Source organism: Haliotis rubra, unplaced genomic scaffold (genome assembly GCF_003918875.1).
Source record: "Haliotis rubra isolate DU_JTF1 unplaced genomic scaffold, ASM391887v1 Scf586, whole genome shotgun sequence".
NCBI classification, from domain to species: Eukaryota; Metazoa; Mollusca; class Gastropoda; order Lepetellida; family Haliotidae; genus Haliotis; species Haliotis rubra.
The window spans coordinates 188,747-204,325 of NW_025767286.1; the positions used below are offsets into that span (position 1 = coordinate 188,747).

At 41.9% G+C, this 15,579-nt stretch overlaps 1 protein-coding gene across 2 annotated transcripts in view; it reads right to left on the reverse strand.

Moving 5' to 3' along the window:
- Positions 1-468: 468 nt before the first annotated feature.
- Positions 469-15,579, reverse strand: part of LOC124254894 (b(0,+)-type amino acid transporter 1-like) — a 49,201-nt gene continuing 34,090 nt past the window's right edge. The window contains exons 8-14 of one of the 2 annotated variants that reach the window (XR_006892576.1): positions 14,974-15,097; positions 13,988-14,091; positions 12,817-12,913; positions 11,678-11,827; positions 4,691-4,860; positions 911-2,736; positions 469-841 (exon numbers count right to left, since the gene is read on the reverse strand). Coding sequence is in view for 1 of the 2 variants with exons in the window: in XM_046688731.1 (XP_046544687.1) it covers positions 4,711-4,860; positions 11,678-11,827; positions 12,817-12,913; positions 13,988-14,091; positions 14,974-15,097 (625 nt within the window). In the remaining variant the exon portion in view is untranslated. Of the gene's footprint in view, positions 2,737-4,690; positions 4,861-11,677; positions 11,828-12,816; positions 12,914-13,987; positions 14,092-14,973; positions 15,098-15,579 lie in introns of both variants that reach the window. The other variant, XM_046688731.1, reaches the window with a different exon arrangement.

The following is a 15,579-nucleotide window of genomic DNA, read 5'->3' on the forward strand; positions in this document are numbered from 1 at the left end:
ACCCTTTGCGTGAAATCTGTTTGTTGAAACCCGAAATTCAAGCCAAACCGTGAAACACTGTTCATAACGGCGTTAAACCTCACTCACTCATACACAAGCAACATTATTTATAAAGGTTTAACTCTTTGCAAAAGATTGACCCAAACAATAAATGAAACTTAACGTAATACTTCATTTTCATCTTTACAGTCAGAAGCATCCAGTTGACAGCTTTCACTATGGATGAGATTTGTTGATATTTAATTTCTTCCCAGAAAAATTGAAAAGAGTAATTTTGTTTCAAAAAACTTGTTGGATGTTGTGTGCCTGAAATATGTGACGTGAATGAAAACATAACTTGTTTGGCTTTCAATGAACTGGTTGGATGTATACTCAGCAGCTGGATAAATATTATCTCTTTATAATAAATTAAATATATATAACAATTAATTACCACAGTATGTGCTACAGTAATGACAAAGCCACATGGTGGGTGATAATTATTTATTAAATCTTACGCTCACTACCGTGCAGAGGAAATATACACCTTTGTGTGGTGGTGATTCAAAACGACATTTATCGCATCATCATGTATTTTATATTTAAATGTTGGACCTGTACTTTGCAATGATGCGGTGACCTTTTGAATGTTTTGGTCAAGTCCTTTTAAAGTGCATACATTCCTCTGCCCGGCAGTTTAAAACATATCTTCCACGCAATATTACAGCTAAATGACGACTGTCTGAAAGTGATCAAGAACGAGGGTATGATGATAACAAAACGATGTCTACAAACACCCGCCAGATCACAGCCTTACACCCATGGAAGTTGGTGGTGATTGCAAGCATGACGTACTGGAGACCTAATCTGCCAAGGGTCCCCCTGAATGAGATGCAGCAAGTGGTGATTGCAAGCATGACGTACTGGAGACCTAATCTGCCAAGGGTCCCCCTGAATGAGATGCAGCAAGATGGTTATATACAAGATGGGAATAAAACACAAACAAATGTTTGGTACTAACATATGATAAGTATATACAGAGTAGTTTTAAAATAACAAACGACTTGTGAACCATCCTCTTTTATCAAGTGTATTATATTACCATTCCGTATTAAAAAATGTCCTTGACCCCTACGCCACCATGGCTTCGTTTTTCCCCTGATTGGAATGGCATGACACTAAAATATATCAAATTATTTTCATGAACGAAATGTGAATTCTGCCAAAAAAGCTATGAAATTGCTATAAAGAACCAAAGCTATACAGAATAGGCCTGGAGTGTTTACCAAAACACAATGGCGATATAATTCCCTTGATGACCGAGGATGGTTACAATGGATACCTTAACCATTCAACAAATTCAGCAGACATCGCACCTGCCCCTGAGAAAAGACTTTATGTATTCTGTTTGTTACATTTCATTCGTTGGTAGTGTACGGCGTGCCGTAAATCCTTCAGCGTGAATGAATAGATGACCGATTTCCCACACGAGACAATATACACAAGTAAAGGCACATAGGAATACATATTACCGTATTTCCTCTAATAAGTGCCCGGGCGCTTATTAATTCAGCAAACTCTCACCCCCTGTGGTTAATAGGGGCCGGCTTTCTGGAGGCCCCGCGCTTAAATTTTCAACGGAAATGAATATAGATTCTTTATTGGTATTATATTTGAAAACTCCATTGTAAACATGTGGCACACCCGGCGCTTACTCGATACCCGGCGCTTGTTTCTTGAACAGTTGCTTTACTCTCATGCGCTTATTGGAGGCAGGCGCTTACTAGAGATCCGGCGCGTATTAGAGGAAATAGGTATTTAAAGGGCAGTTGGCTTAACGGTCTGTGCGTATTTCGACACTTTCCTGCTGTATCACCAGGCACAGGCAAGCTGTAGCGTAAACGGAGTGAAGGAACAGGGGAGGTAAATCTAAATACACTTGTTGAATCACATGTCCGCTATATGGAATACATGTGGGGTTACTTCCCTTGCTTTCATTCACCCGCTACGCCAGAAGTGTCTTCTTTGTAGAATAAATGTTATGAAAATTCTAACAATAACGACGGCAGATTGCCGGATGTTCTTTGGGGTTCATCTATGCACAGATGATTCTCCCACACAGTTTAAGCGAGTGATCACAATGGAAAGCAGGGGTGGATGGAGGGAGTTTCGCCTCTTCGGTGTGCCATAAACCCATGATCGTGGGATCGAATCCCAATTAGCCCCTGATGTGTCTTGGTTTGTTAGCACCATACACTCGTGGGCTTCACCGCAGACGTAAACACCTAACGCCTGCATCATTTACGACAATTCACTACATCATACTGACATGCCGTGATGTAACTGGAGTGATTGAGTTTAGTTTTACGCCGTTTTTAGCAATATTTTTTTTTGGGGTGGTGTGTGTGTGTGTGTGTGTGTTTTTTGTGTTTTTTTTGTTTTTTTGTGTGTGTTGTGTTCCGACCCCACCTCTCTGGATCCGCCACTGTTACTGTAGCAAAGATGCACGACTATCATGGAAACTACACAGCCAGATGATCCGGTGATCGCGATGCCTATGCAGTTGTCATGATGCTTTGAAACAATTCACAACGCTGTAAATATTTTAAATATTATGACGTTGTTCGCTCCTGTGAACATCCCTCGTTGACCTTCACCTTTCCGTGACCTTCACCTCGAACACTCAACGTCAGTGGTTGTGAACCGAGTGTGGGGGCGCCACTTGAAAAAGCTTTTGAACAAATCTAGTGAATGAATCTGAAAAGAAAAAAATACGATTTAAATCTTGCGAACAGGTGAGGGTACCTCTAGATCGAACCACCCAGAAAGACATTTCGGCCCGAACGCGCCGCAAACACCGACGGCGGCCTAAGGGACCGTTCATAATTTATGGCTAAGGGGGATGATGGTGATTTTTTTTTTTTTAAATTAGGGGGGTGGGGGTGTCGTGTGTGTGTTGTGTGTTGTGTGTGTGTGTGTGTGTGTGTGTGTGTGTGTGTGTGTGTGTGTGTGTGTGTGTGTGTGTGTGTGTGTGTGTGTGTGTGTGTGTGTGTGCCAGCAATTTCTTACATAAAAATATGTCTAAAATTATGCTTAGAAATTATGGAGCATAATGATTTTGTACATGACATGCAAGGGGGTCACTTATTTTGTACATAAAGTTTAGGGGGGGGTCATTCACATTGTACATGCTTCTCCATAAAAATCATCACCAGCCCCCTAGCCATAAATTATGAACGGTCCCTAAGACAGGAGATTTATTACTGACTGAGTTTGGTTTTACGCCGCTTTTAGCAATATTCCATCAATATCACGGCGATGGACACCAAAAATGGGCTGCACACAGTGTACCCATATGAGGAATCGAACCCGGGCCTTGGCGTCACGAGCGACCCACTAGGCTACCCCACCGTCCCAGGCAGGAGGTTGACTTCTTCGTTTCTTGAATTCATACCGGTACACATTTTTAATTACTTTCCTTTGTTGAAACAGGAACCATGGATACTGCTCCACGCTAGGATGATTCACATTCACAAGTTCTTACCAAAACAGTTTAGCATATTTCACAGACTATTCATGATAAGAAGAGCTGTCATTTCAGATAGATCACCCTGGTTGTATCATAAAGCTATCACCACACAATCGACCTGAATACAACCACTCACGTCGGAGTATATTCACTGCCGTCACGGACAATGAGCGTGACCGCATTCAACGATATAAGTAAGGTAAACTGTATTCTTCAACCACATCTGCTTGACAACCGCACGCTTCACGATTGACCTGGTAATTAATTTATCCCCTACGTATAGAGGACAGAGTAAATCCGTGGCAACCGCTCACGCCCACAGCTGAATTCCACCCGCTCGTGTTTGCCGCCAGGACAATAGTGAGAGATCCTTTGTCATGTCATTTGGCGGGAGGAAGTTTGTTTTGTGAATGAAAGAAATCTGGTCTGTACGCCTTACAGTGAAGATAGGGAGCAAGCATTGATTCTATCGGGAGAAGGCTTGGGGGCTGAGATGTTTCATTGATATTTTGTCAGTCGGCTCTTCAGGACGTACATCTTTTCTTTAAGAAGTAATATTTTTCATAACATGCATAATATACATGAATACTTTTCTCACACTATTCCCACAAAAGAAGTCTAAAGAAATGTTGTAAACAGTCCAGACAAAAAGCACCCCTAAATCACCCCATCCCATCCGAACACTATCTACACAATCCCCACCCACACTTAGGACACCATAAATATTTGTTGTATTTTATGAGGAAAAAACACCACCATACCCACCCTACCTATCAACACAATAACAATACCCAACCAGCACAACCTAAGCCACACCACAACTCATAGTCCAGCACACACAAACTTGCAGCATGACTGAACACTCTCAGGGGACAAGACCAGCTGCTTCTCTTCACCAGGAACAATATGTTTTACGTGGGCTGCCAGATTTCAATACAGATACGATTCTATGAAGCCCGATAGTTGTGTGATGTAAGTATAGTTTTACGCCGCTTGTAGCAATATTCCAGTAAAATCACGACAGAGGACACCAGGAATGGTCTTCATACATTGCATCCACATGAGGACTCGAACCCATGTTTTCGCGTGACGAATGAACACTTTAACCACTAGGCTATAGCCGGATACCTATGTGATGGACGTGAGAGTGTATGCGTATTTCAAAGCGAGGTTTGTACGTACCGACGCCGGGTACAGACAGTTTATAGTAGACGAAGGGGAAATAGAAGAAGCAGCCCGCTGGCGATGAACATGAGCGCGTACAGGAACTCCATCCGGGGATCGTGGACGATGGGGGCGATGACCAAATATATTGATGCCAACACCACCAGGACGGGAACGACGATGGGAACCTGCAACATAAAGGGAGGTAATTCTGACAGTGACGCAGATTATACGTGCCTTGAAGTATTTAGCCGTGTATTGTCATACATTGTAGTTGTATTTGTAGTCTGTCATACAGAGTCTGTCATACAGACCCTGAAACAAATACAGCCGATGGAAGTCTCCACAAGTTTCCTTGTGTATACTTTCTTTTGTCCGTCAGTTTATCTGCATTCGATAAACAAATAGTGAATATATAGTGAAATGAAAAGACCTCTCTTGGTCTTTTGCATAATTAAATACAACAATCATTTCAAATTCACAACATACCTGTGGATCACAACAACATGTTAAAGTTGTTGCCTGACATGGTGAGTGCTAGTCCTCTGACACATGTAGTTTTTATAGAGAGCAGTCACGTGACCTGCCTCTGCAACATTTGCAGGGACTGCATGTGCCAAAGCCCAGGACGTACCAGTCAGACCACATGTAAGGTGAGCTGTTTACACTTACATCAGAGCGAGTGCTGGAAAGTATGGTGCAGTGTTAGTGACAAACAGACTTTAGCCTATGACAACACTATTGCGTTTCTTTGGTTGATGTTTTATTGTATTCTTAATGCAGATTTGTACGCAAGCAATTCAACTTAATTAGGTAACGGTACGTTAATAGGTAACTTACATCAAGATGTGCCGGTTACGACACCACAAATTTGATTCATCAAAACTATCAGAATAATAACTGAAGACATTTGGATGAAGCGACTATAAGATTAGAATAAACAAATTGTATACTGATGTACAAAAGAAAGTACACACCTGGTGTTTTGAGACTATTAAAACAACGTAAATATGTTGCTAGCAATGTTCCAATTGGGTACGATATCTATGGTGTTATTGCAACACGTACACAATGTTTGTGACTTGTGAGTCGCAATCAAAACACTTTTCTAAATATTACGCTGTTTTCAGGAAAACATTTTACCAAAGCATCAGGTGTATACTTTCTTTTGCACGTCAGTATCCTTTCTTCCCAATATATTCACGGGAAATACTGACTTGAACAAACCGTTCAGCTAGCGGAAAAATCTTTCAAGTTTCTGACATTGCTCCTAAATCAAAGCTTCCTAACCTGGCGGACAAAGTGCGGAGGTGATTACATTACGCCGATACTGAAGTCATTACACTGGCTTCCGGTTGAGGCGAGGATAGTGTTCAAAGTACTCTGTATCACATAAAAGAATCTAAAAGGCATGTCACCAGAATATCTAAGTGAACTGCTATCCCCTACAAACCACCCAGACAACTGCGATCTGAAAGCAAATTCTTATTGAAAACTCCTTCTTATAGACTGGCCTCATAAGGAAAGCGTTCTTTCAGCGTTAGTGCTTCATCGATGTGGAATGAACTGCCTCTCGCCTTAAACCTGTCCCCATCAGTTGCTGCGTTCAAATCACATCTTAAAACGCATATCTTTTCACTGAACTATTAACTCTACTCAAATATTATTACTATTATTTTGTAGCGCTTTGAGCACCCACTTAGTGTTTGGATTTAGAACTCTATAAATTTTCAGTATTATTATTATTACCAAAATTGTGACAGGATCCGTCTAAAGTGGTTCGAATCCAATATTATCATCCTGTGTGTGTTAACGCCATTCAAAAGCACGGATGTTTATCCAGCATTTAGCTGGCACACCGTCAAATTACTGAAATACTGTTCACGGTGACTTTAACCAAAGCTGCAGTTCCTCCCTCACTGTATAGACTATAGGTGATGCTCTATGTAGTCTAGACACCAACCTTGTAGTTCCTCCCTCGCTATATAAACTATAGGTGATGCTCTATGTAGTCTAGACACCAACCTTGTAGTTCCTCCCTCGCTATATAAACTATAGGTGATGCTCTATGTAGTCTAGACACCAACCTTGTAGTTCCTCCCTCACTATATAGACTATAGGTGATGCTCTATGTAGTCTAGACACCAAAGTTCCTTCTATAGGTGATGCTATATAGACACCAAAACTACAGGTGATGCTCTCTAGGACACCAACCTTGTAGTTCCTCCCCTCACTATATAGACTATAGGTGATGCTCTATGTAGTCTAGACACCAACCTTGTAGTTCCTCCCTCACTATATAGACTATAGGTGATGCTCTATGTAGTCTAGACACCAACCTTGTAGTTCCTCCCTCACTATATAGACTATAGGTGATGCTCTATGTAGTCTAGACACCAACCTTGTAGTTCCTCCCTCACTATATAGACTATAGGTGATGCTCTATGTAGTCTAGACACCAACCTTGTAGTTCCTCCCTCACTATATAGACTATAGGTGATGCTCTATGTAGTCTAGACACCAACCTTGTAGTTCCTCCCTCACTATATAGACTATAGGTGATGCTCTATGTAGTCTAGACACCAACCTTGTAGTTCCTCCCTCACTATATAGACTTGTAGTTCCTCTATGTAGTCTAGACACCAAACTTGTAGTTCCTCCTCACTATATATAAACTATAGGTGATGCTCTAGTCTAGACACCAACCTTGTAGTTCCTCCCTCACTATATAGACTATAGGTGATGCTCTAGTTCCTCCCTCACTATATAAACTATAGGTGATGCTCTATGTAGTCTAGACACCAACCTTGTAGTTCCTCCCTCACTATATAAACTATAGGTGATGCTCTATGTAGTCTAGACACCAACCTTGTAGTTCCTCCCTCACTATATAGACTATAGGTGATGCTCTATGTAGTCTAGACACCTGTAGTCTAGACACCAACCTTGTAGTTCCTCCCTCACTATATAGACTATAGGTGATGCTCTATGTAGTCTAGACACCAAACTTGTAGTTCCTCCCTCACTATATAGACTATAGGTGATGCTCTATGTAGTCTAGACACCAACCTTGTAGTTCCTCCCTCACTATATACTATAGGTGATGCTCTATGTAGTCTAGACACCAACCTTGTAGTTCCTCCCTCACTATATAGACTATAGGTGATGCTCTAGTAGTCAGACACCAACCTTGTAGTTCCTCCCTCCTCTATAGGTGACTATATAGTACTATAGGTGATGCTCTATGTAGTCTAGACACCAACCTTGTAGTTCCTCCCTCACTATATAGACTATAGGTGATGCTCTATGTAGTCTAGACACCAACCTTGTAGTTCCTCCCTCACTATATAGACTATAGGTGATGCTCTATGTAGTCTAGACACCAACCTTGTAGTTCCTCCCTCACTATATAGACTATAGGTGATGCTCTATGTAGTCTAGACACCAACCTTGTAGTTCCTCCCTCACTATATAGACTATAGGTGATGCTCTATGTAGTCTAGACACCAACCTTGTAGTTCCTCCCTCACTATATAGACTATAGGTGATGCTCTATGTAGTCTAGACACCAACCTTGTAGTTCCTCCCTCACTATATAGACTATAGGTGATGCTCTATGTAGTCTAGACACCAACCTTGTAGTTCCTCCCTCACTATATAGACTATAGGTGATGCTCTATGTAGTCTAGACACCAACCTTGTAGTTCCTCCCTCACTATATAGACTATAGGTGATGCTCTATGTAGTCTAGACACCAAACTTGTAGTTCCTCCCTCACTATATAGACTATAGGTGATGCTCTATGTAGTCTAGACACCAACCTTGTAGTTCCTCCCTCACTATATAGACTATAGGTGATGCTCTATGTAGTCTAGACACCAACCTTGTAGTTCCTCCCTCACTATATAGACTATAGGTGATGCTCTATGTAGTCTAGACACCAACCTTGTAGTTCCTCCCTCACTATATAGACTATAGGTGATGCTCATATGTAGTCTAGACACCAACCTTGTAGTTCCTCCCTCACTATATAGACTATAGGTGATGCTCTATGTAGTCTAGACACCAACCTTGTAGTTCCTCCCTCACTATATAGACTATAGGTGATGCTCTATGTAGTCTAGACACCAACCTTGTAGTTCCTCCCTCACTATATAGACTATAGGTGATGCTCTATGTAGTCTAGACACCAACCTTGTAGTTCCTCCCTCACTATATAGACTATAGGTGATGCTCTATGTAGTCTAGACACCAACCTTGTAGTTCCTCCCTCACTATATAGACTATAGGTGATGCTCTATGTAGTCTAGACACCAACCTTGTAGTTCCTCCCTCACTATATAGACTATAGGTGATGCTCTATGTAGTCTAGACACCAACCTTGTAGTTCCTCCCTCACTATATAGACTATAGGTGATGCTCTATGTAGTCTAGACACCAACCTTGTAGTTCCTCCCTCACTATATAGACTATAGGTGATGCTCTATGTAGTCTAGACACCAACCTTGTAGTTCCTCCCTCACTATATAGACTATAGGTGATGCTCTATGTAGTCTAGACACCAACCTTGTAGTTCCTCCCTCACTATATAGACTATAGGTGATGCTCTATGTAGTCTAGACACCAACCTTGTAGTTCCCTCCCTCACTATATAGACTATAGGTGATGCTCTATGTAGTCTAGACACCAACCTTGTAGTTCCTCCCTCACTATATAGACTATAGGTGATGCTCTATGTAGTCTAGACACCAACCTTGTAGTTCCTCCCTCACTATATAGACTATAGGTGATGCTCTATGTAGTCTAGACACCAACCTTGTAGTTCCTCCCTCACTATATAGACTATAGGTGATGCTCTATGTAGTCTAGACACCAACCTTGTAGTTCCTCCCTCACTATATATATAGACTATAGGTGATGCTCTATGTAGTCTAGACACCAACCTTGTAGTTCCTCCCTCACTATATAGACTATAGGTGATGCTCTATGTAGTCTAGACACCAACCTTGTAGTTCCTCCCTCACTATATAGACTATAGGTGATGCTCTATGTAGTCTAGACACCAACCTTGTAGTTCCTCCCTCACTATATAGACTATAGGTGATGCTCTATGTAGTCTAGACACCAACCTTGTAGTTCCTCCCTCACTATATAGACTATAGGTGATGCTCTATGTAGTCTAGACACCAACCTTGTAGTTCCTCCCCTCACTATATAGACTATAGGTGATGCTCTATGTAGTCTAGACACCAACCTTGTAGTTCCTCCTCACTATATAGACTATAGGTGATGCTCTATGTAGTCTAGACACCAACCTTGTAGTTCCTCCCTCACTATATAGACTATAGGTGATGCTCTATGTAGTCTAGACACCAACCTTGTAGTTCCTCCCTCACTATATAGACTATAGGTGATGCTCTATGTAGTCTAGACACCAACCTTGTAGTTCCTCCCTCACTATATAGACTATAGGTGATGCTCTATGTAGTCTAGACACCAACCTTGTAGTTCCTCCCTCACTATATAGACTATAGGTGATGCTCTATGTAGTCTAGACACCAACCTTGTAGTTCCTCCCTCACTATATAGACTATAGGTGATGCTCTATGTAGTCTAGACACCAACCTTGTAGTTCCTCCCTCACTATATAGACTATAGGTGATGCTCTATGTAGTCTAGACACCAACCTTGTAGTTCCTCCCTCACTATATAGACTATAGGTGATGCTCTATGTAGTCTAGACACCAACCTTGTAGTTCCTCCCTCACTATATAGACTATAGGTGATGCTCTATGTAGTCTAGACACCAACCTTGTAGTTCCTCCCTCACTATATAGACTATAGGTGATGCTCTATGTAGTCTAGACACCAACCTTGTAGTTCCTCCCTCACTATATAGACTATAGGTGATGCTCTATGTAGTCTAGACACCAACCTTGTAGTTCCTCCCTCACTATATAGACTATAGGTGATGCTCTATGTAGTCTAGACACCAACCTTGTAGTTCCTCCCTCACTATATAGACTATAGGTGATGCTCTATGTAGTCTAGACACCAACCTTGTAGTTCCTCCCCTCACTATATAGACTATAGGTGATGCTCTATGTAGTCTAGACACCAACCTTGTAGTTCCTCCCTCACTATATAGACTATAGGTGATGCTCTATGTAGTCTAGACACCAACCTTGTAGTTCCTCCCTCACTATATAGACTATAGGTGATGCTCTATGTAGTCTAGACACCAACCTTGTAGTTCCTCCCTCACTATATAGACTATAGGTGATGCTCTATGTAGTCTAGACACCAACCTTGTAGTTCCTCCCTCACTATATAGACTATAGGTGATGCTCTATGTAGTCTAGACACCAACCTTGTAGTTCCTCCCTCACTATATAGACTATAGGTGATGCTCTATGTAGTCTAGACACCAACCTTGTAGTTCCTCCCTCACTATATAGACTATAGGTGATGCTCTATGTAGTCTAGACACCAACCTTGTAGTTCCTCCCTCACTATATAGACTATAGGTGATGCTCTATGTAGTCTAGACACCAACCTTGTAGTTCCTCCCTCACTATATAGACTATAGGTGATGCTCTATGTAGTCTAGACACCAACCTTGTAGTTCCTCCCTCACTATATAGACTATAGGTGATGCTCTATGTAGTCTAGACACCAACCTTGTAGTTCCTCCCTCACTATATAGACTATAGGTGATGCTCTATGTAGTCTAGACACCAACCTTGTAGTTCCTCCCTCACTATATAGACTATAGGTGATGCTCTATAGTAGTCTAGACTATAGGTGACCTAGAACAACCTTGTAGTTCCTCCCTCACTATATAGACTATAGGTGATGCTCTATGTAGTCTAGACACCAACCTTGTAGTTCCTCCCTCACTATATAGACTATAGGTGATGCTCTATGTAGTCTAGACACCAACCTTGTAGTTCCTCCCTCACTATATAGACTATAGGTGATGCTCTATGTAGTCTAGACACCAACCTTGTATGGACGTGGCAGGTCTGGCTGGGTGTACCGTAGCACTATGCAGGAAGCACACGTGAGGCCGTAGAACAGCCAAGCAGCAAACCCGAAGAAGCTGATCAGTGTACTGAGATCACTGGGCAGAATCATCAGCATCCCCACAGCTGTCTGCAATCGGATGTTGTCAGTTTATCAAGTATCACTTTCCCAGTAATCGCAAGGATTACATGTTACATACATTTCGTTTCTTTCAGGGTGATGACAGCAACCCAGAGCAGTAACATTTACCCTCGTCACTCTGGGTCACTATATTAACAGAAAAAGTAACCTTGTAAAGCTCATTTAAAATAATTCTTTTGTCTGGATCAGACCATCCAGTGTGGCATCATGAGTAATAGGAAACCGATGACATGTGTGAACCAAGTCGGCGAGCCTGACCACCCGATCCCGTTAGTCGCCTCTTAAGACAAGCATGGGTTGCTGAAGATCAATTCTAACCGGGTTCACGGGTTCGTCTCTTTGGAGACGTTATCTACCCCAGGGCATCGGATTGGTACATGTTCAGAATCGATATCAGAGAGCCCATTCATAGCTCAAACAACAATTCCTGGGTTGAGACCTGTAGAGTCGCAGAACATTACGTATCTGAGTGAGTGAGTGAGTGAGTGAGTTGGGTTTTACGCCGCTTTTAGCAATATTCCAGCAATATCACGGCGGGGACACCATAAATGGGCTTCACACATTGTGTCGTATCTGATGAAGGAGCACAACATTCGACCGCGACGTTTAGCGAAACACCACACGTTGGACCCCGTGACCGGTAGGCACGCCTGGCTTGGTTTGTTTGTTTTGCACTCAGCAATATTCCATCTTTATTAACTGGATCTGTAAATGTGGACCAGAAAATCCAGTGATAAACATCATGAGCAATTGGGATACGATGACATGTGTCAACCAAGTCAGCGAGCCTGACCATCCGATCCCGTTAGTCGCCTCTTATACTCTGGCTTGGTGTAGATAGCACCAAGGGTCAGGAAACACCACTGGGACAGTAAACCGTTCACAGATCAGTAAAGGATGCATCGGGACAACCTCGATCGTGAAGCAGTGTTTGCCGCGGTAGTTTATGTTGATATAATATAAAGTTGACGTTTTACCGTAAATATAAGGGCCGTAACTGGGGTGCGTCGGTGTATGTCGATGAACGACAACATCTGCATCTGATGGCCCTCCCTGGCAGCCACGAAGGACAACCTAGTGACAAGAGAACACACAAACCATATTAAAATTACTGGTATCTTGTGTACGAAAGAGAGCAATCCACCAACGGCGGAGGACACCAGAAATGAGCTTCGCACATTATACCCATGTGAGGAACCGAACTCTGAATCCTCCAACCACTATCCCGCAAAGAAATCTCAGCTGTGCGTGTAGGAAATGCACAGTTTCAGAACGTTAACTGTTCATATATGTTTTCGTTAGTTTCATATATAGAATACAAGTTTACTTATTATCCTAAATGTATTGAAAATATAGTTCCAACATGGTGTGGCAAACAGACACACGTGGGTACCTGCACTAGAGTGATTACGGTTTGCTTTGAACTACAGACTGCATTGCAAAGCACTTCTTGCTAAAGAAACCTGATTAAGAGCGCATTCAGAACCCCAAAAGATTGATGTATTAAAAGGTCTTGTTTAAGTCACATTACGGTCATGTGCCACCGATATCCGTTTAATTTTAGGTATATCACCACGTGTCTGCTTTAACAGGGAACATCGCAGAACTAAAGGGCACGTCTATAGTGTTGACTGACCAAACACCACATTAAGACAAATCTAGGATTTGAACCCATGACCAATGGTTCATCAAAGGGACGCAGCTCTATAAAGCAAACTATGGTGCTTTAGGCAATGTACAACCCGTTCCTAGACTGGTTCCCGCTCTTTTCTGTGATAGAGGGATTTTCCTTAAAACGGAATCCAGTCAACCACTAGCCCACGAATGCTACCTAAATGCCTAAAATATGCCCTGGCAATTAATCTGCAGTAACAGTGGTACATCGGTGTATTTAAGACAGAATAACCACAAGAAAAAAAATGGTGATTTCCAAAAATTTCCAATTTGGAAATATCATATTTCCCAAGTTGGAAATGTCTTGGAAACATCATCTTTCCAAAATTGGAAATGTCTTGGAAACATCGTCCTTCATAGACATTTCCAAGCTTGTAAATGTGGACTTTTTTTCCAGTGAACGTATCCCGCTCAGTGGGGCACATTGTCAATGAATGTATTGCAGTTACAACATATTGGCGACTGGGCCTATACCTCCCACTTGCAAACAGCGACCCATTGGCTGAGCCGAAGCAGGACAGGACGACAAACACGGGGATGATCCACGTCATAACTCCAAGAATTTTGTTACCCCATGTCTGTAAACAGAAATATAACACATACAAAATGAAAATGTAGCAGAATTGATACGGAAAAGCAAAGCATACGTCACACAAATATCACAGCGAGTGATCGATTATACAGCAAGGTTACCTGTCAGTATTCACGCCCCTCAAATTGTGTTGACTATATCTTATACTGTAGCTTCTTCAAACCTTGTTTCTGTAGTGGTAGACCCGTGAAGATCCGGGGTAGAATAGGTCTTCAGCAACCCATGTGCTTGCCATAAAAAGGCGACTATCTTGTCGTAAGAGGCGACTAACGGGATCGGGTGGTCAGTTTCACTGACTTGGTTGACACATGTCATCGGTTCCCAATTGCGCAGATCGATGCTCATGCTGTTGATCACTGGATTGTCTGGTCCAGACTCGATTATTTACAGACCGCCGCCATATAGCTGGAATATTGCTGAGTGCGGCGTAAAACTAAACTCACAAACTCAATACGTCAATGCCTGTAGTGGTATTCTCTGTTATGTCCAAGGACCAGTTAATGGAAAGTGTTGATTTGCTTGTTTCTAATAATCGATTATGTACATACCGCTACTGGAATATTGTTGAGTGCGGCGTTGAACAACAAGGTGACAAAACCAATACGTCAATGCCCATTCTAACAGTGATTGAGTTTAGTTTTACGCCGCACTCAGCAATATTCCAGCTATATGTCAACGGTCTGTAAATATTCGAGTCTGTACCAGACAATCCAGTGATCAATGGTATGAGCATCGATCTGCGCAATTGGGAACCAATGACATGTGTCAACCAAGTCAGCGAGCCTGACCACCCGATCCCGTTAGTCGCCTCTTACGACAAGCATGGGTTACTGAAGATCAACATTCTAAGAACAAACATATACTTCACCACTGCTACGGCATCAATGAGCAGGACTTCCTCTTTGGAGATGACGCTAAAGTAGGCGATGTTAACGAGCACGTAGCAAATGGTCGTCAGTGGGACGCCGAGTAATATTGCCCTGGGTAGATTTCTGAAACATTGACTTGACCCTCAACTAAATGATGACACTGCTTCATGAAGACACGTATATATACAGATTCCGTTAACATTGCTTCCTGAAGACACGTATATATACAGATTTCGTTAACGTTGTTTCCTGAAGACACGTATATATACAGATTTCGTTAACGTTGTTTCCTGAAGACACATATATATACAGATTCCGTTAACGTTGCTTCATGAAGACACGTATATATAAAAATTTCGTTAACGTTGCTTCATGAAAACACATATATATAGAGATTCCGTTAACGTTGCTTCATGAAGACACGTATATATACAGATTTCGTTAACGTTGCTTCATGAAGACACGTATATGTACATATTTCGTTAACGTTGCTTCCCGAAGACACGTATATATACAGATTCCGTTAACGTTGCTTCATGAAGACACGTATATGTACAGATTTCGTTAACGTTGATTCATGAAGACACGTATATATACAGATTTCG